At 46.7% G+C, this 20939-nt stretch overlaps 1 protein-coding gene and 1 long non-coding RNA gene across 2 annotated transcripts in view; one reads left to right on the top strand and one right to left on the bottom strand.

The window, feature by feature from the left end:
* The window catches only part of LOC118166809, a 29004-nt gene extending 9597 nt beyond the window's left edge, over window positions 1–19407 (top strand). Inside the window, exon 3 of the long non-coding RNA XR_004750736.1 lies at window positions 19212–19407. This is a non-coding gene — a long non-coding RNA (uncharacterized LOC118166809). The remainder of the gene's footprint in view (window positions 1–19211) is intronic.
* GC (GC vitamin D binding protein) lies at window positions 11279–17660 on the bottom strand. Its single transcript, XM_035325972.1, has 12 exons — window positions 17506–17660; window positions 15662–15731; window positions 15061–15193; window positions 14747–14958; window positions 13884–14016; window positions 13308–13402; window positions 12866–12995; window positions 12574–12776; window positions 12216–12348; window positions 11967–12064; window positions 11589–11721; window positions 11279–11496 (listed from the first exon to the last, which is right to left on the bottom strand). The coding sequence occupies exons 1-12, from the start codon at window positions 17567–17569 to the stop codon at window positions 11443–11445; spliced, it is 1458 nt and encodes a 485-aa protein (XP_035181863.1). The 5' UTR covers window positions 17570–17660; the 3' UTR covers window positions 11279–11442.
* Window positions 19408–20939: the final 1532 nt, after the last annotated feature.

The following is a 20939-nucleotide window of genomic DNA, read 5'->3' as shown; positions in this document are numbered from 1 at the left end:
AGCCAGTGTGTGCAGGCGGGTTTGTGTAAGCCGTTACATAGGGGTAAGGAACAAACATCACTTGAAAGTTCTTGTCCTTGTAAATACATTGTCAACTTTGAGAACAGATTGGAAATAAAAGCATGCAAACTGTACCAGTGCTAATAACTGACAAATGATGCACTTTGTCGTCATGAACCTGATCCTTGAAGATGAATCTTCATGGCTCTGCACTCCTCATGGTGATTCACCCACTGCTTTTTTTTTTTTTTTTTAATCTGTTTTTACACAATTTTCCTCACCCACTAATACCACTTAGTAAGCAGGGGAGGTTCAGCAAAGGAAGAAGACTTGTTCTTGTTTATGTTTTTTTTCCTGGCCGTTTAAGACCTCTCCAAATCCATCATTTCAACATCCCTGTTAGCACAGGCAAGCCAGGCAGCGCAGTGTTTACTCCCTGGTTTCACAGCTCCAGAATCAGGACCAAAGGCAGCATCAGGGTCACAGTTTTCATGATCCACAGCCTGACCCTGCTGAAACCTTTGTCAAGCATGTGAAAGCCTCCTGTGAGATCTACCAACTGGAAGACAACATCAAAATGTTTTCCTAAATCCAGCCAAAACCTTGAATACCAAGAGTGGTTGATTCATTCTGGCAGATGTTAAAACACACCCCTCCATGCAAATTCAGACTGTCTGTCAAGGAGAACAGGTGTGTTTTCAGGTACTTACCTTCGACTCAAACATTGGAGGCAGGCCTCAAACACAGGTACAAATAGATGCTGTAAACTGCTGATGTCAAATACACAGTCCCTTCCCAGCACCCTCCCCACTGACACCTAGCTTATGTCATGTTTCTGATTGTTCAGACTGAGGCTTCAGGAACTTGCATGTTCTTGGGTTTTATTTGGCTGTACACTTATGTCCTTGGTAAATGAAGTGAATGTCAAGTCTGTTCTAAGGAAGTGAGAATGTTGTTACAGAGTTTTAGTTCAGTATCTCTGACCTACTTTACAGCTGTGGCATAATTAATTCAGATTATTTATTCTGAGGCACCATGTGTAGAAAAGCCCTTTAGAGAACTAGGCTCCCCTTAGTCCTGCATATATATATATATATACACACCTGCCTTTACCAATTTCTCACCAAGCAAGCCCAAAGCCAATAAAGGCAGCAAGCTTAGCTGCTGGAATTTCCCCAGTTGCTGCATCACGAATAAAGCCTCCTGATTTCCTTTTTCTCAGGAGGGCTGAAACAGTATTTCAGCGCTCTCAGCTGTTTCTGCGAATATGCTTATTATTTAAATTGCACACACAAGCACAGAAATTGTTGTTGGGATGGACATGGATCTCCTTGTACAAACAAAATGCACTCGGCCTTGCAGTTTTCCAGGTGTGAAAGCAGGAGGCTTTAGCCACATGAGTCAATGTGGTCCAGCTTTAAACTCACTAACATTTTACATATTTAATGATTGATGCAGGAGGGATTGCAGGGCACTCAAAAATAGCCTCCATGTGATTTTGAATCTTCATACCTCTGCACAAATGCACTATATAAGATCTCGACCTCACAAACCCTTGGTGCTGACATCAAGAAACCTGGCCCTAGAAAATGAGTAAATACAGTATTTATGCTTTCTAATTAGCCTTTGCCAATCAACCCAGCTTTCTCAGGAGAGAGGTAAACGCATTTGCAGACAAATGGTTAACAGGATCCCATTCCTCTCTGCTGACCCAGTCACATTCAAGTTTGAAGCACAGAATGAACGGAGGATTTAAAATGCAAAATGACACACTAAGACATATGGTACCTGCCACCTCCCACATAAGGGTCTTAGGTGATTTAAGGGTTGACTGAACTGTTCAGTGCCTCTGAACTCCTTTTGCTGGCCATGGGGTGCCTAAATTGGTGAATGAGTATTTTGCATGCTCCTGTCTGTCTCACCATCAGTGTTTTAGTGGAAAACTTGTCTGGGCGGGACCACAAAGACTTTGTACACATGTTGCACAAAAATGTGTTTGTTTCAGGTAAGGGAATATTGGCTCTATGCTGTCATTCCTGCGTCCTTTCCAACCAGCAAAGAATGACTCTTTCCTCCAGGGAAAACTGAAATGTGAAGAACAGGGGCAACAGGAGGCACTTAGTCCTTCCAGAAGTGTATGGAAACTCAAAATAATGCAAAAAGTGGTCCCCTCCCTCACCTATGCATGCCTGGGAATGGTAGAAAAAGTACAAAAGAAAATAATGGCAAGGGGTGAAGCATCACAGCAGGAAGAAGGACTGAAAGGCGCTGTTAGGAAAAAAGAGAAAGAGTGAAGAACTTAAAAATCTGCTGGATTAGCACCTTGAATTAAGCTCTGCTAGAGGGCTGATGGGTAAGGATTCATAGACCAACAAATGCCAGGGATGTGTGTACATCCCAAGATGTCATCAGAGCACACTACACATAATGCCTCAAAGATGAGTGTCTTACTGGATTCAAGGATGAATTTGGGAACATGTCTTTTTAAGTTGACCTGAACTCCCTTCCTCGGGAAGGACATGGGACATGAAAGCAGGTGGGGGCGGGATGTGGGACAGAGGCTCTGGCAGAGATGTGCCCTGCAAGAAAGCCTGGATGTTGGAACTTGCTTCCCATGTTGGGCTGAAAATAGCATATGTTTGGTGTCTGTCCAAGCAGGCTGCAAAGGCAGCTGCTGGGCTGGGTCTTTGGATGGAGCTGAGGCTCTGCTTCCCCTAACAGCAGAGGCACTATGAGGGCTTTCTGCCAGTGGCTGGCCACTGAAATGCTGCATGAAGGAACCATTCCCATGTTTCCCTGCTTTTATAGTGTTTTTTTTTTTTTTTTTTTTTTTTTTTGTTTTGTTTTGTTTTGTTTTGTTTTGTTTTTAATGGCTTGTTATGGTATTAGAAACCTTGCGCAAACATAATTTACTTAGGTTAACCATTCTAACTTGGGGAAGCTCTTATGCTTTAGAGGGACTTCAAAGGATTTGAAATATGTTTGGTTTAAATGCAAGAGCCAACCAAATAAACAAAAAAACCCTCTCCTAAACAAGGTTCATAAAAACAGAGCTGTCAGCACACTTCAAGAGGAAATGCGGCCTTTTCAGCTTTCCAGTATGTGCCTCTAATACACTAGTGCCATTTAGCATTGATTGTATGAAGGGTCTCCCCCGCATCCTCCTCTCCTTTTGTTAAGAACAGATGTGTGTCTGCCAGCCTGTCTGGTTTCAGCAGAGAAGTTAGTTTCTAATTTCTAATACCCCAGCATTAATAATAATAATAATAATCCCCTTGCAAGCACAACCTCAAAGAGAGAGAGAGACAGAAGCCTATTTTACACAAGCTGAAAATCCACCCAGTAAGACAGGAAATGAGGTCTTGGGTATTTTGTGATGGCATGTAATGGCAGGACCACTGTGTGGGGATATTTCTCTGAAGGAAACAAAAGAAACAAAAAAACAAACTAGGAAGTCTGACATCTGGCACCGAGGGACTTGTTCTCAATCTTTTTTCATTCATTCCTCATCCTTACACTATTTTGGCTATTCACAGTCGGTCACAATGACAATATTTACTCTCTGTGGCAAGTGTTCACGATAAACTGAAAGCTTGAGAGATTTCTCACTGCTTTTTAAAATTAAACATCCCACTCCACTTCAGCACATCTAAGTGAAAGGCTGGCTCTTGCATTATTTTTTCCTAGTGAAGCCAGTTCAGTGACCTTTTTGCCTGCCACTGTAAGGCTAGACTTCGGCCTGTTAAACACTAACTTGTGATGCAAGAAATGACTGGAGAATGTTGTAGAAAGTCCCCAGCTAGAAGAAAAAGGTATGTATGTTCAGGCTAGCGTGGAGACAGCTCTGTTCCAGGCAGGAGTCACGGTGCCTGAAGGTACAGATTGCAGTAACCTAGGCAGAGGCTTGCAGCTGCTTCCAGTCTGAAGTCACTTGCTGTGACCCTTGTGTTTTCATTTTTGTCGTCACCCTATTTCCATGGCAGTGGCCCTGCGTCCTGGGCAATGCCCAACTCCATGTGGAGAGTGCATGAGTGAAGGCAATAAGTAGATGAAGATATAGGTCACCGGCACTGAGAGCTGGTCAGGACCAGCTGCACGATTTGGTGGTAGAAGGGTCTGAGGTATTTTAATGGGGCTTGCTATCTTTTGAAAGGTTCCTCTATTTTTGGAGCTCCTTTTGGTGTGTCAGGTATTTTGTCTCTCTAGCAGGATTCCTTCTGAGGTCAGTGTATGGACCATTATGGCCCACTGTGCTCCATACTTCTGAGTACAAACAAACAAACAAAACAAAACAAAAAATTCCCTGCCACACTTAACGACACCTAACAACATCTCACAGGGATGGGATGGTCAATTCCCCAAACTCATAATTCTTGAAATGAAATAGTCTCCAAAACAATATGCTCTAAAGTCTTACAGGATGTGCTGGTAATTTTACTATCTTCTGTCTTAAACTGGCTTTCTTCCCAGAGGTACTTCTCTGTCACAGAAGCACTTCTGGTGGGTAATTTTTTTTGCTTTTGACTTATGTCCTGCATCTGAAAACATGGCTGCCTACAAATGGCAGAGAAATCCAATACAGGTAGCAGATGATGCACATCCACTCTGTTCAGATTTCTGCTATGTTTATAAACAATCACCTGATGACCAGCTGAAAAGCATAGCTCTGAAATTTGCTTGAATGGTTCTTCTGATGCAAGGGTGAAACAACAGGAGCTGTCAAAGCCTGAACAGAAAAAGTAGGCTTTGTGGGTGAGATCCCCAGAAGGGCTCAGCACAGCACAGGAGATCTCAGCAATGGCTGAGAGGATACTACAGACAGCTACTGATCCTCCAGGTCTTTCCTGTTCAAAGTCTTATCTCTCTTCCATGTCATTTCCATCGCTCTCCGTCCTTGGGCTGAGCTGTCGGTGCTGGGCTCTAAGGAGTGTCTTTGGGGATCAGGCAGCCCGCATTCAGTAGTAAGAGCTGCCCTGTGGTGTTAGGGCATTTAGACACCCCCCGGGACCCACAGTCGGTCTGCACAGCTTTGTTGCTTAAATGGGAAAAATGCATTTCAGTATAGGTTATTTTTTTAACTTAGATGTGCAGTTTCAGGAAATACAGTGAATGACAGCTGCAGGAGGTGGGACGTGTAAGGGTTTCCACGTTTTCGGGGGTTAAAAAATCTCTGATGAAGTACACAGGACAATATCCCACAGCTATGTATTTGTCTATGATCTCATGGATTTGACCACTGCAGACACAGCAGTGGAAAACATTCACTTTCTGTTTCTGCGTTGCTATTGCTCAGCCAGTAACAAGTGTGTACAACACCACAAAGATGCGTATGGGCACACTTTTCTTAGGAAAAAGAGAGGCACACCTCTGTTCTTAGTTTCCTCGAGGAATATAGGGATTTCCCTTCTCATTTAGACTGCTGATTTCCCTCCTGTTAAGGCTCCCATTATCAGGACAGCTGCTCGAGAGCATAGTATCACTTCACAACTCCAGACCAATATGTTTAAAAGATGTTTCACTGTAAACTGTGTAACTCTTCTAAGCCAGGCAGTTCACTAATTGCAGCACAAAGGAAAGAAGCAGTTAAGTGGTCTGTATATCAGTAAAATTAAGAAAATGGCACATGAGAATTTGATTCAATACCAAGAGTGGTTTCCAAGCAGGGTACGTTCCTTCCAAGCAGGGTACGTTACAGCTGGTGCACACAAGGCAGTCACAAATCACAGATATGCAGACACTTGGCAAACTTGTCAGGAGGTAAAATGTTATACATACAAGGCAAGTTATTACACAAGTGATTTAATGGTGGCTGAACTGTGCATCTTCCGTGGCTCTGGTGCTCTACTCTGTATTTCCAAATGTTACATTAGGGACAGGGAGAAGCCACTTGACCATTGCAAGCCAATTGCAAGGAAAAGACAAAAATGTTTGTCTTTTGTGGCAAACACAGGGCATTGTGTACAATGCATTACACAAATACAACCTCATGTTGCTTATGCTTCTCTTGGAGGGGAGGGGTAGGAAACCAAACATGCAGGACTATAATCTAAAATATGTTGGGTGTTTTTCATTCTTGCATGAGTTTTGGTGAATAGCAGTGTTTCCTCATCTTATATATATGAACATCGTGCACGAGAAGCCTGAAATATTGAGTTTCCTGGTAGATTTTCCTGATTTCCACAGCTGATGTTAAAATTTAACCTATGGATTAAATATGCATGAAACACATAACACCAGACCTAATCCTCTGTCTTCTGTTAGAGACATCAGTGTTTGATTTGCTTTGTTTTTCTTTGAATATTGTGGAGTTCAGCTCAACTCTTTCATATTGCATAGTGGTTGTTCTTCAGACTGAGTGACTGGGATCAGCAAGTTTGCTTGCTTGTCTTTTAATGTCATCGTGTCTCAGATCTTGTCTATTTAATCAGAAGGCCCTTGATACTTGTTCAAATACTTGTAACGTTTTCTGAACAGGATAGCTTGTGAATTTTATCCCTGTTTGTAATAAATTAATTTCAGAATGAAAATGCTTGTGAAAATAAAAAAAAAAGAAAAGGTGATAAGATTCTTATTAAGTCGGTGTTATTTGTGTCCTCTACTCCAGTTTTCATGCAAGTATGTTCTTGTGTGAAGAGCAGAAACAGTAGTAATGAGGCATCTTAGAGACCGTAACTACTTCTCTCTGTGATAGGATTAGAAATGTTCTGCACCTCATTTCCCTGCTGCAGAGATACATCCCTGATGCTGAAGGAGTCACCTCAAAATACCTTCCTTCTTCTCTGTGTCCCATGGGTCAGCATAACCTTTCTGGGCCCAGTGCAGAATATGGGATGACAGCTTAATCTTGTCACATTTGGGAACGTCCCCTTTACCACACAGAGCTCCTCTGCACCTGCCTGTTAGGCTGACCTGCGTTTTTTTTTCATTGGTAATGTCATACTGACCTAGGACATCTGATTTTCTGCTTGTTGCAGTTATTTTGTAATTACCATGCATTAATATGGTCTTTGATCTAGCACTGACTCCTTTGCCTTCCCACACTGTTCACCACTGGCATTTCCCCAAAACTTTTATGTTAGTGCTTAAAACATACACACATGCACGTATGTGTGTGTATATAAAAATTGTGGGAGAGACAGGCACACACAAGGAGATACAGCATGGGTCACTCATTTACTCTTCACAGTCCCTATTACGCCATACCAGGCTGAGAGCCCCTAAAAATGACTTTCCAAAGCAATCATTTTTCTTTTTTCAGTGCGTGTATAAGTTTCTCATCTGTCTCATCAGAAGTTATAGACACATATTAGAGTGACTTGCTGTAGGTCACCTCTCGGTAGCTAGTGTCACTTTGGTATGTACCTCCTTCCTGCTCTACCCTCAAACTTTTCCATGTAATGGCACCCAGAAGAAACATGGCATGTGTTACCATATTCACAGGATGCCTACACCTGGACAGAGGAAACCCCAAGTTAACAGAGGTTACCATGTAGCAAAGTGTTGGTAACAAGTGATTGAAGAGGTATCATTTCACTTCCAGGCTGCTTTGCTTGGAATAACAGCTGCTTTTGTAGGTGAAGAATGTGAGGTGGAGGTGCCGTGAATATAATAGTTTCTGAGTTAAAGAGAAGTACAGGACAAAATTTAAAACAGAAGAAAAGTGGCCCAAAATCCTTAACGGGGCTGGCTTGCAGGCTTGCCATGAAAAATGTGCACAGGCATATCTTTGTGGAGCTCTGGCAAACTCTTGAAACTCAGATCAGAATTGACTTTAGGATTTGAGGTGACATGGTAGAAATGGAAAGCATGCAAGCATGATTTGGGGGTGCTGTACTGTTTTGCGTTACATGGTATGTTTTTGCGGCAAGGAGAATAGCCGTCGGGTTAGGGAGTTCTTCACTTTACTGCAGCCCATTTGTTGTACAGCCACGTTAGCTAGATGGTATGTAAAAAGCAGTGAAGCGGCTCAACTTTCACTCCTTTCAAGGCAGAAGAGCCCCCTTAGTGTGACACATGGGGAACAGACTTCAGCTATTTGGTTTTACTGAGGAGACTGGCAGGTAGGGGTACACCCATGGAGAGTTCAGACAGATCTGCTGGTGCAGCTGAAGTCCAGCATTCAATATTCTGAAGCCTTCTTTTGACTTTTAGACAGAAAAGGCCAAAAGGGATTACCATAACGAGGACCAAGCAGAAGGCATTGAATTACTTCAAGGTTACTGTGAGGAAATAGCCTGACTTTTATGTCTAGATGGGTACTTTCTATTGATGATTAATAAGGTGCTGTGAACATTTCTCTGTCTCTGTAATTTGAGGCCATTAGTCCCACGCACAGTATTTTTTAAGGTGAGCTTGCATTGAGAGACCAGAGGTTCCCTGGAAATGTGAGTTTTCTTACTGGCAAAGTTTTGTTTCCCTGAAATGGCAGCCAGGGCCTCTGCTCTTTGCAAGGACTGTTTGATACGCATTTGGACTCTGAGGTAAACATTCCTTCTTTCCCCTATTCCCAACCTAAGCCTATCAATAAAAGATGTGTGACTACATCAGTAAAATGGTTCACATGCTGTGCAGGTCACTGACCACAATACCTAGTGCAAAAGGAGGGACTGACATTGCCTTTCTGTACTTTAATTCCTTATGCAATAGTGATGTTGCCTCACAATTAGAGTAGGACCCAGCTCTGCCACACTTGTGTTCATAGGTAACAAGAAAGCAATGAAAACTCTCAGCCACTATCCAGCCTTTCATCTGATACCTCAGGGGACAGAAAGGTAACTAATCATTCATTTAAACTATAAAACAGAAGAGGCCAAAAAAGCCTTGCAGGAGGCCAAAAAAAACCTTGAGGGACCTCTAGCAGATGGTGTTAATGAAGCAAGAAGGGGAACATATACCTCAGTAATCCCTAGGATTGATTTGGGGTCATACTGTGAAGTCCACCTCTGCTCTGCACTCCGTGAAGGTTCCTAGACAGCACCTGTAGTGGCTTTTCTGCAAAGGGATCAGAGGGGAAAATAAAATTAAAAAAAAAAAAAATTGCTTGGTAAAGTAATGGGGTGAAGCCTTTTCAGCACGATTTTGCCCCATCTGCACCCACTTGCTACATGGGGAAACATACCCCATGGTGTGGGGGGCATGGCAGACCTTGAATTTGGGTGGCCACACCAAGCAGAAATGTTAATTTTCAAACACCACAAATAAAATGTTGGGAGGGGCACACCACACCAGGCTGATGTTGCTCCTGAAAGATGCTAGGAGATGGCATGAAGGCACGGGTTTGCTTTTTTTAAATGCTGTTCTGAGGCTGCCCCCTGAGTGAGGAAGAGCAGTGCTAAAAACAAAAACAAAACAAAACAAAAACAAACAAAAAACACCAGCACTTCCTATCCCAAATGTCACTCTCCTCAGCACTCCCCACAAGCTGCACACTTTTCAGGGCACGGGAAAGTTGTTTTGGTGCTCGACCTGTTAGAAAACAGGGCTGAAACTAAAGGTGAGAGAGAAGACATGACTTACAACCACCATCCTGTTCGTCCCTTCGATGTGTCCAGCCCCAAATGGCATCTGTCAGGCTCCAAAATGGCGGCCACTGGGCCCCAAAATGGCCTCCCTGAGGCCACCATAGGGTGTTGCTGCCACAGGGGCTGTGCCCCGGCTCTCCTCACTGCCCCACTGTGGCTTCCTTGCCCCACTACGGCCTCATGGTGTGGGCTGGGATGGCGTCCAGCCTTTTTAGGGAGCTACAGCATCACCCACATGGTGTCTGGCAAAGGAAAGCGCTCACTTTGCTAAGGGAGTGCTCAGGCTCATGCTGAAAACCTTTAAAACTAGTCTTTAAAAGTAGTCACATCACCAACTGTTAAAACCTCTTCCTAGCGCCGAAAAAGAGGGATTATGAAGGGACAGAGCTGTTTATCAGAGCCTCCTTTGTGGGCAGGAGATTCTAACCTGGAACTGACAAGGATGGGGCAATACCTTCTTAACCCACTTCAGCAAAGGTTTGTGGAAGGACGTGCAAACAGAAAAAGAGAATAATCTTTATGCATGGAGGACTCGGAGGCCCATGATTAAAACCACTATGAAGTGACCATAGGGTTGTCCTCAATGTAGTCCATTTCCTTAAATCCACAGGAAATTTGCTAGTACCAAGTCTTGTCAAGGAAAATGTTGTCTCTGCAAGTAAGCTCAGCTCTGTGATGTATGGTTGCAATATCTTTTAAGGCTGGAAGTTTTCCAGCACAGTCTAGGTTTGCACTTGGAGCTTTTTGTATGTCTCTTTTTGTTGGCATATCTACTTTTCATTCATGAAACATGAAACATTCATGTATGTCCACTGCCTAGCTTCTTTTTCCACCCCTCCAGTCAAAAAAATAAAAATAAAAAAGTATTTTTTTTTTCACATCACTGATAGCACTGGGAAGAAGGAGTACTTTCACCATTATAAAAGTGCTTCATGGGAAGGTACAGAGAGGGTGGCAAGGGGGACTTTCCAGCATGGAGAGTTATGTGGGGCCTGATCAGACTGCCTTGTGCAAGTCTGTTTTTGGGGGTGCTGGGAGCAGCATCGCTCTGACTGCTTTGGGGAGCAGCAGGGCCTAGGCCAGCTAGTGCAATAACACAATCACTAAGGTAAAACTAACCTGTTTCACAACAGTCTAAATTAATGTTCACGTTCCTTATTAGATTTTGCAAGCACAGGGTATCCCTCATTTCCCTGGGTTACAGGCGCCATCTCTTGGAGTGCTGCTGAACGTTTTTTGTTTTTATTTTGAATAGGGAACTTGTCTTGAGATGTTGCTGCCTCTCTCCCCTGACTGTTTTTTCCTGCACTCTGCAAAAACCGAGCTTGTGCTTTGCAGGACAGAGCTGTGAACCTGCTTTCAGGCATGCAGGAAGGCTCTGGGGGGTAAAGGCTAGCAGGGAGCCAGAAGGATGAGGGTCTTGGAGTACAAACCAGCGAAATTTGGGCTTTTTATTTCTGCCTTAATGCAGAGGGCCCTGAAAGTCCCATCCCAGAGGATGGGCTCATGACTCTGGCTGACTGAATGTCCAAACACCCAAAGAGAGCAACCCCATCTGTGTGGATGCTTGATGTGTGATTTATGTTCTCCTGCCTAATGATTTAGAAAATTGGCTCCCACAGCCAGAGCTGGGACCTCCCCCTCCCACCTACAATCTGACCCACCACTCCTGGCCCTCCTCCATCCTCCATGACCTGCCCCAGTGCCCCAATGTGACCACACAGAAAGCAAGGTTTGGGTGTTCCCCAAGGTGAAGATTCTTTTTTTTTTTTTTTTTTTTTAATATCTTTATTATGGCTGCAGTGATGTATCACCTGGGGAGGATAAAAGCTGGATGCTTCCTTCCCCTTGAGGTTTGGGAAACAGCTGCATTTCACATCCTCCAGTGGGACCCCCCACCTTGTTTTTTGCTGTTCCACACCTAAATCAGTGCACAAGAATCCTGCTTGCATGCACTTTCCAGGTATGTGGTCACCTGCTTGCAGGGCAAAGAAAATGAGGATTGATGAGCCCAGGGCAGGTGACTGCCTTCTACATGATGTGGGGTAGTGGGAGATGCTGCCCTACCTGTGCGGCGCAATAAAGAGGTGGCGAGTTTGCTGGGCAGCACGTGGAAGCGAAATCAGCTCTCTGATCCACCAGCTGTGTCAGCAGCTCAGGGCTGGTTTCTGGCATAGTCTGCTTCATGCTGTCCCTCAACCTACAGTTTGGGGAGGATGTGTCAATGTGGGGTGGGCTTTTGTAGGGACCCGGGTGCGTTCAACCTCCAGACCATGGTGCAGACAATGCACACCTTGCCAAATTCTGATGGCATCATCTGAGGAAATGCTTCCCTGATGCCATGGGAGAAGTTAAACTCATACTGCCAGGTTTCAAGGACAAAGACTTGGCCAAATTTTAAGAATGAGTTTCTGGGAGCACCAACAGAGGGTGATGAGCTCTTACCTCTTCTTGAAGTCGAGGAAATTCATCTCATTGTACTGGCCACAGAACTGGTTGGCATTTTCCAGGAAGGTGGGCAGCTCTCCTCCCACTTGCTGTCGCTGTGTGGCATAAAAGAAGGGGATTTCTACAACCAGGACTGGAAAAAGCCTCTGTGGAGGGTTTTGGGGGATGCAGGATCTGGAGAGGGAGGCAGTGTGCAATGACAAGGGAGTTTATGGTGTGTAAAACAGAGGTGTCCCTCTTGGTCACCTTGCTGTCAAGGCAGGCAGAGGCATCCTTGGCAGAGCAGCACTCCCTGATGACATTTTCAGATGCATCGTACAGTTTGCCAAGGAAGACATCAGGCACATTGGTGTGCCTCCGTGACAGTTCAAACATGTACCTGAAGTGGGGCAGAGAAAACAAGTTAATATTTAGTATTGGCTGTGCCTGTTGAATCTGCCAGCTCTTGGATGCAGCAGCGATGTACAGTCTACGCTTCCAAGCCCTTCTCCTCATGGTGTGTGGGTCTCTTGGGGCTACCATGAGAAAAGTCCTAACAATTATTAAGTTATGTAATGAGAAGGAGGGTGAGAAAACCAGATATAGTGGGTTCTGGGGTGCTGACCTTCTGGCATGGAGGGCCCCATTGTCACCACACAAGTGCTTGTTGGTTGGCTTCTGCAGCTCAGGCAATTTGGGGGCCATAGCTGGTTTCAAGGCGGAGATGCAGAAGTAGTTTTGCATAATGTTTTTTCCTGCACAGCAGTCGGCAAACCTTTCATCTTTGGTCGACAGTGCGGCGCAGACTTTTGCAGTGTGCTCTGATAACTGTGGAGGGATGAGCAGAGGGGACTTGGGGCTCAGCATCCTGCTCAGGGAGCCCCCTAGCCCTAGGGGAGGGCTCAGGGCTGCCCTACCTTCTTCTGCATGCAGTCCTCAGCCACCGAGTCACAGCACTGGGTGAACACCTCAGCCGCATCCTCTGCCAGAGGAGAAAGGTCCTCAAATGAAGCGCTTGGTATCTTCTGGGCAAGCATGGTCAGGTAGCTGGGCAGACACAGAATAGATGGGACATAAGGATTTCAGCTCATCTGTTCCATAAAGTTAAATGGTGACTGTAAGCACTTCTAATATTCCTATATTTGCACTTTTTGCCTTTCCTACACATTGTGTGTCATCCGTGCATGTAGCACCCAAGCACTCCCACACAGAACAACCAGCCTTGGTCTGTGGAAGTAACCTTAATCTTAGCTGGAATATATCTTGGTGAAAACCAGAAAGGAACTGCCATCTGAAATGGGAAAGAGCTTCCCTGCTGACCTGAATTAGAGGCCAGAAAACACCATTTCCCCTTTTTACCTGAACTTCACTTTGTCCTTCCCATATACCATGAAGCGGGAGCAAGCCCTGTTTGACATCAGCGTGAGTAGGGAGAGGGTTTTTCTTTGCAGTTTCTGCAAGAAGAAGATGATGTGGCTATAGAGTGGGTGGTAGGGTGGAGATGTCCTCCAGGTGCAATGGAAACCTCTCCATCACCACTTCTCCACAGCAAGGTTAAAAATACTGTGCCTGGTGATTTGCTGTTTGTTTATGCTGTGAGCAGCCCTTCTTTTATTACCTACTGCAAAAAACAACAGTACTACTTCTGCTGAATTTTGATGCTAATTAGAGCTTCATGAAAATTGTCCTACAAAAACCTAGGTGGATTTCCTAACAGTTTTGCTCATGTCTGGAAATTCAGACCATGTCATTTAACTTCAAATTCCCCAAAGCTGAGAAGAAGCAAAAGCAGAGGAAAAAATGAAAATTTCAACCCAGCAAGCTTCATGTTGTTGGGCTGGGGATGAGCAAGGCTGAGTTTGAGACACCCATGGCTGTGGGCATCTGTGGGGCAAAGGAGCAAAAGGGCAAAGTGGGCATGGGGAGCAGACTCACCTCCTTCAGGAAACAGACGGTGGGTGCTGGGGATATACAGCAGGTGGAGACCATGGAGAGGAAGTTCCTGGTGGAGCCCAGGAGCACAGGCAAGGGCGCCTGGCCGTAGCTGCTGACGTACTCGTACAGGAACCTGTGGCAGAGGTGGACCTCAGACACCCCAGCACCAGGTACTCAGTTGCAGATGTGTTTTTAGGGGTGTTATAACTGTACTGGGGATGTCAGCCTTTCAGGCACCTTCCTGTGCTGCTGGCTTATTACATCAAGCCATCAACCCACCTGATGTCCTTCTCTAACCACTTGCATGGGGAAGAAGCCACCTCCATCCCTCATCCATTTTGTAAAAGCATTTCCTTATGGCATGTCCAAACACAGAATACACCAACCTTTTGTTTGGATGCACTGGTAGCTCCATGAAAGGGTTGGCAAAGAGCCATGGCAATGGTTGCTGCTGCCTGGGACAGTGGCATAGAGGCAAGATAGGGTAAGATGTGTGTAGTGGTGTGAGCTGTAGGGTGTTATCACCTCCTCATCCCTGTGGACAGCAGCAGTCAGTCTGGCTGCAGCACTGGTGAGTGCTGCAGTGTTTAATACAGCTTCTTTATGGTCAAGGCACTTTTGCAAAGTGAAATGGTGACTCCTGGGAGAGAGCTTGGTGGCCCTAAGTGAAGGAAAGTTGGAAACCTTTATATTCCATCCAAGAAAATAAAGGATGGCCTTCAGGATGAACATGAAGAAGCCCTCCAGATTGCTATCAACTTTTTGTCATTATCCAGATGTTGACCAGCATGTGTGCACCCTGGCTTGGCATCCCAGCAGGACTGAGTGCTTCTTCCAGCCTGGCCCGGCCTCCCAGCCCTTACCTGTCGGCAAAATCCTTGGGGTCCTTCTTGAAGGCCTGGCAGAGTTCCTCGTTGGAGGGCTCAATGTAGTGGGGCACCTGGCGGGGTGGGTGCTGCAGGGCGGCCAGGCACAGCTTCTGCTCCAGGCCATGGTGGACACAGCAGGCAGCCGTCCCTGGATGGGCAGGGAAGGGCGAGTCGGGGCCACAGGACTTGGCTGACAGGGCTGAAGACTGCAGAAGGGAGAAGGATGCTTGCCTGGGGTTGGAGGCTGCTCCTGCAAATTGAACATGTCTACGGTTTTAGGGACTGATAGAGGGTAGTGGTCAACCTACCCCAGCATCATAGCAGGAGGGGTCAGCGCCATCGGTACAGCAGGTCTCTGCCAGCAAGACAATCTCGCGCACGAGGTGGCTGATCTCCTCGAAGGTGGCGTTGGAGAACTTCCTGCTGTTCATGATGAGGGTCCTGGGAGCAAAGGCAACAAGAAGATGAACTCACTGTGTTTTCTAAAAGCCCACATCAACATCAGCCTGATGAAACTCAGTCTAACAAAACCACATGGAGAGCATCAATGTTAGTCCCACAAGAACCAGCAGCATGTTCTCAAAAACTGTGACTGGTCTCTGCCTGGAGCAGATCTCAGGCTGGGGCTGCCATGGCCAGGGGGATGTGCACCAGCTGTTATGATTCCTTGCTATATGGCCACCTAACTGGTTTTGAGGAGTTCAGTTGTGGAACAAGCTTTTTGCCTGTAGGTAGGCCCGTTTAGAGTAAGAGGAGACCTTGTTTGCAGGGAGTGAATAAATGACAAAATAAATCTGCCAGTTTCCAAGCTATTTTTTAATTCGTAGTGTGTGTGGGTGGGGGGTCTTAGCTTATGTGCTGCATTTGCATGCTGAATTTGGGAGGGTAAATATTGTAGGAGGTACCTACAGGGTTCGGAAGTCATCCTTCCCCATGGTTTTGAACTCTTGACATACTTTGTCCCGGACATATGCTCTACCTGTAAATGCAGAAAAAGAAGAGTTTGGGATCAGTTCGCTGATTCTGCTTATGTGGGTGCCTCATTCCCATGACTTTTCTCCCTGCAGGAACAAATAAACCAGCACTGAGCAGCTCCATTGAGCCTACTGTAGGATATAACTCAGATATCTCTCTTTTTGCAGGGGAAAACCATTATTAAATACTTCATGCTGTTCTGGGGAGCTGAGATGATGTTTCTCTTCTTCCCATATATTTATGCAGAGATGTTCATGCTATGTCTGTGTTTTACTCTCATTCTCATTTCCCTTCTTGGCAGTCCTAAATCCCGCAGGTCTCATCTGAAAACGGAAGTGTTGCCTTATTCACTTTAGGGCTGTTTTTTAGCATGCAACAGCTTCTCCTCTCATGTTAGACCTGGCTGTGGTCCCTGATGCTTGGGAAAATGCTGCTGTCCAGCCCATTTGGGGGAAGTGGCTCTGTTACCTGGGTTGTGCTGCTGCAGTTTGCATTCAAAACAAGGGGGAGAAGGAGGAACCCTCCCTGTAGTTGAGAGAGCTGCAGCAAAATGTCAAGCACCTCGGCCCTTACCCACACGGACATTTATATATGGCTGAAACAGACAGTGTTGGTTTTTATCTGAGGCTGTGGAGGTCAGGAGCAGGCAGCAGCAAATGCATCCCCAGCCTATCTTTCATCCCTTAGACATAGTATTGATTTTTTGTTGCAAAAAAAAGGCATCACTTAGACTTTGCTATTGTCAGGGTAAACATTGATACTGTGCTGGCCTCTCTGCTGCAATATTGACATGATCTTCCCTGGGGATTTTGGACCAGAAAAGACCCCTCTCACCCCCTTTTGGGATCCCAGCCACAGCTACATTCTTCTGCCTGCATCTCTCACGCTCCTGCCAAATCTCTGCTTTAGCCCACTTCCCCTTTGCTTTTTCGGCAGGGTGTCAGCCCCGGCCTCCACCAATGCGACCACGGGGTCATTTTACCCAAACCACAGGGTTATATGCCGTTATATCAGCCAAAGGTCAAATTGCTTCAGTAAGGAGGGGAAAAAAAAAAAAAAAAAAAAAAAAAAAAAAAAAAGTAAGGGTAATTTTGCAAGGTTTCACTTGTGGGGGGAAGAAGTTTTTATAAAAAAGTAATTCTGGGGCTTTCAGCATGAAATTAGAGGCCATTTGGGGGGGGGGGGGAATTTGTCTGCTGGTAACCAAGTAAAGCTCTGGGAATAGAAAAGCAAGAGAGAGCTCTGTGGCTACAAGCAGTAGGTAGAAATCCTAGCATTTCTGCAGAGAAAAATATATCTCTGAAGCAGAGGGAATGAAAGGGGCAGACAGCACTTTGCTGTGATAGTCTGAGGATTTGTTGCTGTCATTACCGGGGAGGTAGTCCCTGGAAGGAAGGGAAACCTGCAGACCATCCTACCAGGATGAGCATCAGTGTGTCTAGCTGTAGGTATGTCTTGAAGTCTTGAATTCCTTTTCTTTCTCAGAATCCAGTATTGAAGGCATATGTTTGGCTGTTTGTTTGTTTGTTTATTTATTTATAGCAGGTCTATGCTTCCCCAATGAGCAGCAGAGGAAGCAAAATTTGCTCATTGCGAGCAGAGATCACAGTCCTAGACATTCAATTCACTTAGCTCCATACAGAAAAAAGAGCCAGGGGTGGAAAACCCTGTTTTTGAGTTTACTGACATACACAGGGTGTCACGGACCCTGTCTAGTACAGGGTGACAACTCTGTACAGCCATAGCAGTACAAGGATTTCAGGGGTGAGCACTCTTACCTCGGTGTTCAGCGTTGGTTGTGGCAAAAAGCAGCAGCAGCAGCAGGGTGACAGCCACCTTCATGGTGCAGCGTGGCCACAGCAAGGACAGCAGTCACCACCACTGCTCTTCCTCTCCGTGCAAAAAGCAGCAGTGGGAAACCCAAGCCAGAATTTATATGGGGCTCCTGAGCATTGCTGGATCAATGATTAATCCTGGCAACAGGGGAGGGGGCAAGCATCCTTGGCCTGGGGTGCCAGCACCTCCAAAATGGGGCTGATTTTAATAATTAACCCAGGGAAAACAGCAGCACATTGCTATGGGACTCCAGACAGAGAGTTTCTACCCATGACCCGTGCAAAAGCAGATGTATGGGGGAAAGCATCCTGTGCATCCTATGAGCGCAAAGCAGTGTGCTCTGAGCCTGATAAATGGTCCTTGCAGGCACTTGTGAGGATGGAGATGGCTTTTTTGGGTGGAAACAGGTGATGGACAGGTGTCAGCCTTGGAGAAGGCAGACGGCAGGCATCGTGGCTGGGAGATGCAGCAAAAGCCAGGGTGCTTTCCCCTGCAAGACACCCCACAGAAGCAAATATGCCAGCTGAAATGTTGTGCAGCACAGTGACAATTTTTTTTAGGATTCATTCATGACCTCTAGAGAGCAGAGCAGTGTTTGGTTGCCATATGTTTGTGGAAGAAAAATGGATGATATGTTATTTTTGTATAAACACATATTCTGTTTCTCCTTTGACTATCCCACATGATTCAAGCTGTCACTTGGTGCACTGCTGAATTGCCACCTATTTGATTCTTTTTTTAACAAAATCCTGTGTGAATCTGCTATAAACAGCTTCAGGATAATAGCTCATGAGCCCCTCCAGACCGTGGGATTCTTCACAATTCATCTGCTCGTGCAGAGCAGGGCAAACACGGCAGCTCTGCATGGGTCTTGCTGGCTGGGACACAGGTGCTGACAGCCCCAGATTGGCCCAGTTTCTTGTAGGATGGTCACTAACATAGTCTTGAGGAGCCAGAAACGAGTCCAGCAAACAATAATAAGCACAGTGACACATCATAAAATCAGCATTGAGTCTTAATTTGAGCTGTGTCTGGAGAGAAATGGCTGAGGCACCAAATGTTGCCACTCAGGAGATCACCCAGACCCTTTCCCAGCTCATCCCTAGCCAGAGAGAACCCATTTAACAGCAATTTTGTCCATTTATTTCCTTAGAAATATGCTTTTGAAGAAAGGGAATCGATTGGAAATAGCATTTGAAACCCTGGGTGTAGCACTGGGATGAGTTATTCGGTGGCCCACTGGGGCAACCCCCTTTGTTTTCTTTCCCTTGGGGCCACTTGGGTAGCACCTACCAACTGCTGCCCTATTGCATCGTCACTGGGCGCTGTGACTTCACAATTGGTCACATACATATCTGTGGGGCAGCTGGAGGGGGGACCCCAGAAAGCATGGAGGCGACACCGGGCACATTGGGGTACCAGCGTGGCCGGCAGCCCCAGCGCAGCTGCGGCAGGATGAACTTGTCTTCCAGCTTCCCCAGGGAGCACAGCAAAAGCCCACAGCAGCTGAACACTAGCATGAGGCGAAGTAAAAGTGTGGGTGATGGAAAGATATGCTGATAAACGTGGTGGTTTATCAACGGAGAAGCAGCAGTGGTGGGGCACAGTGGTGATGCAGGGAACTCACGATGCTGTCTCTGCCCCACAGGTCCCAGATCTCCGCTGCAGAAGTCCAGGAGGAAAAGGACAGCCCAGTAACTCCCCTCCCCGCAGGCATCTGCACTGGCAGCTTCCCTGCTCATTGGCCACCACTGGCCAAATGTGACATCCCTGCATCCCCTCCCCAAACAGCCCGCTCACTGCTGCCTGTGCGGTGCAAGCCTGCCAATAAAGTTCTGAAATCATTCCTGTCTCTTGTCTGGTTGTCAGTGCCGTGCTGCTGGAAAGGGGCTGTGGGGTGGTGGGGAGAGGGGCAAGTGGGGCACAGCGGAGTTGGGGGGTGAGAGCCACTGGGGAGCGGGTCCTGGGGTGCACTGAGCCCCTGAAATTTGACAGGAAGCAAGGCACAGAGGAAGGTGGTGCTGAGCCAGGAGGAAGCAGTCCAGAGGTCTGCGCCCATCCCTGAGCATGGGCATGTGGTGCTGGCTTGTCCCAAAGGTGCTTCTCTGTCATACTGGGACAAAGGAAGGCATGACTGTGGTCTGAGCAGTGATGAGGGGAGCAGGAGGGGTTGGGGTGGCTGTTTCTGTCTTTTCTGGCCCCAAACAACATCGCTGCAGAGCAGCCGGGCTGCATTCCCAAGTCTGGCACAGACCCTGATGGTCTCAGCAGTGTTTAAGTTGTTACATTTTTATTTTAAAGGAACCTCTTTAAAAATAAATGCTTATCCCTGAGGACTTGGCAAAGGCCAGGAGAGGGAGGAAAAATAATAATGAAACAAACAGAAAACTGAAGATTGAGGCCGGAGCCTCAACCTGCTGTGAGCGGCTCCTCCTTTGGTTACCATGGGATGCTAAGGGAGGTGCTGCCAGTGCCCGTTTGTGAGCACAGAGTGGGGCCAGCTCCCCGCCCATCACCCCTGGCAACAGGGGGGTTATCACCACCGCTCACAAAGGGCCCCCCCTTCCCCAGCACCCCGTCCTCACCACCAGCGGGTCAGTGCCGGGGGGGCCAAGCGGGCGCAGGGATGGCGCGGTACCGGCAGGGCCGTGGCAGGCGGCACAGGGGAAGCGGCCGCGGCCGGGACAGGGTACCCCCCAGCCGCAGGAACAGGAAATATCGGAGGTTTTCCAACAAGCCGCTGAGAAAGAAGAAAGGTGAGGCTGAAACAACTGTTAAAAGACCGGTAGCATAATTGTAATCGGCCACGTGCTTAATGCTCCCCGCTGTGTTGCCTTGGCAGGGTACGTGCGTGTCTGTGCCACCTACTACTACCGGAGAAAGACATGAATGTGCTCCCATCTGCCTCTCCATCGCCGTGCTCCACCGGGGGAAGCAAAACCAAGCCATCCCAGGAATAGGACCAGCCGCAACACTAAGAGCAGCATCACCCACAGACCTGCGCCCAGCCTCGGCGATAGCACGAGCATGGAAAATCTTCCAATAAACCCCCCCCAGGTCACAGCCAAGGTGTGATGCGATCTGTGATGGGGGATGGGGGATGAGATTGAGGGGACATGCTGCAAACCACAGCCACATGTGAGGTTTCACAGCCAAACTGGGCTCAGAGCACTCTATGCCATATCTCCATTGCAGATGGGGGGCCAGAAGGACAAAAAAAAATAATCTAATTTTTGGATTAAATCACCTTTCCCCCAGCACCCATGCCCCAGGGGAGACCCTGTCTCAGCAATTCTCCCCCAGCCTCTGCTTTTCTGTTTGCTTGGGGAGACAAAAAAAAACAAGAAAACAAAGAAATGAATCAGGAGGATGGGGT

Source organism: Oxyura jamaicensis, chromosome 4 (genome assembly GCF_011077185.1).
Source record: "Oxyura jamaicensis isolate SHBP4307 breed ruddy duck chromosome 4, BPBGC_Ojam_1.0, whole genome shotgun sequence".
Classification (NCBI taxonomy): Eukaryota; Metazoa; Chordata; class Aves; order Anseriformes; family Anatidae; genus Oxyura; species Oxyura jamaicensis.
The sequence above is the reverse complement of the archived record's forward strand: the minus strand, read 5'-3'. Positions and strand labels throughout refer to the sequence as shown.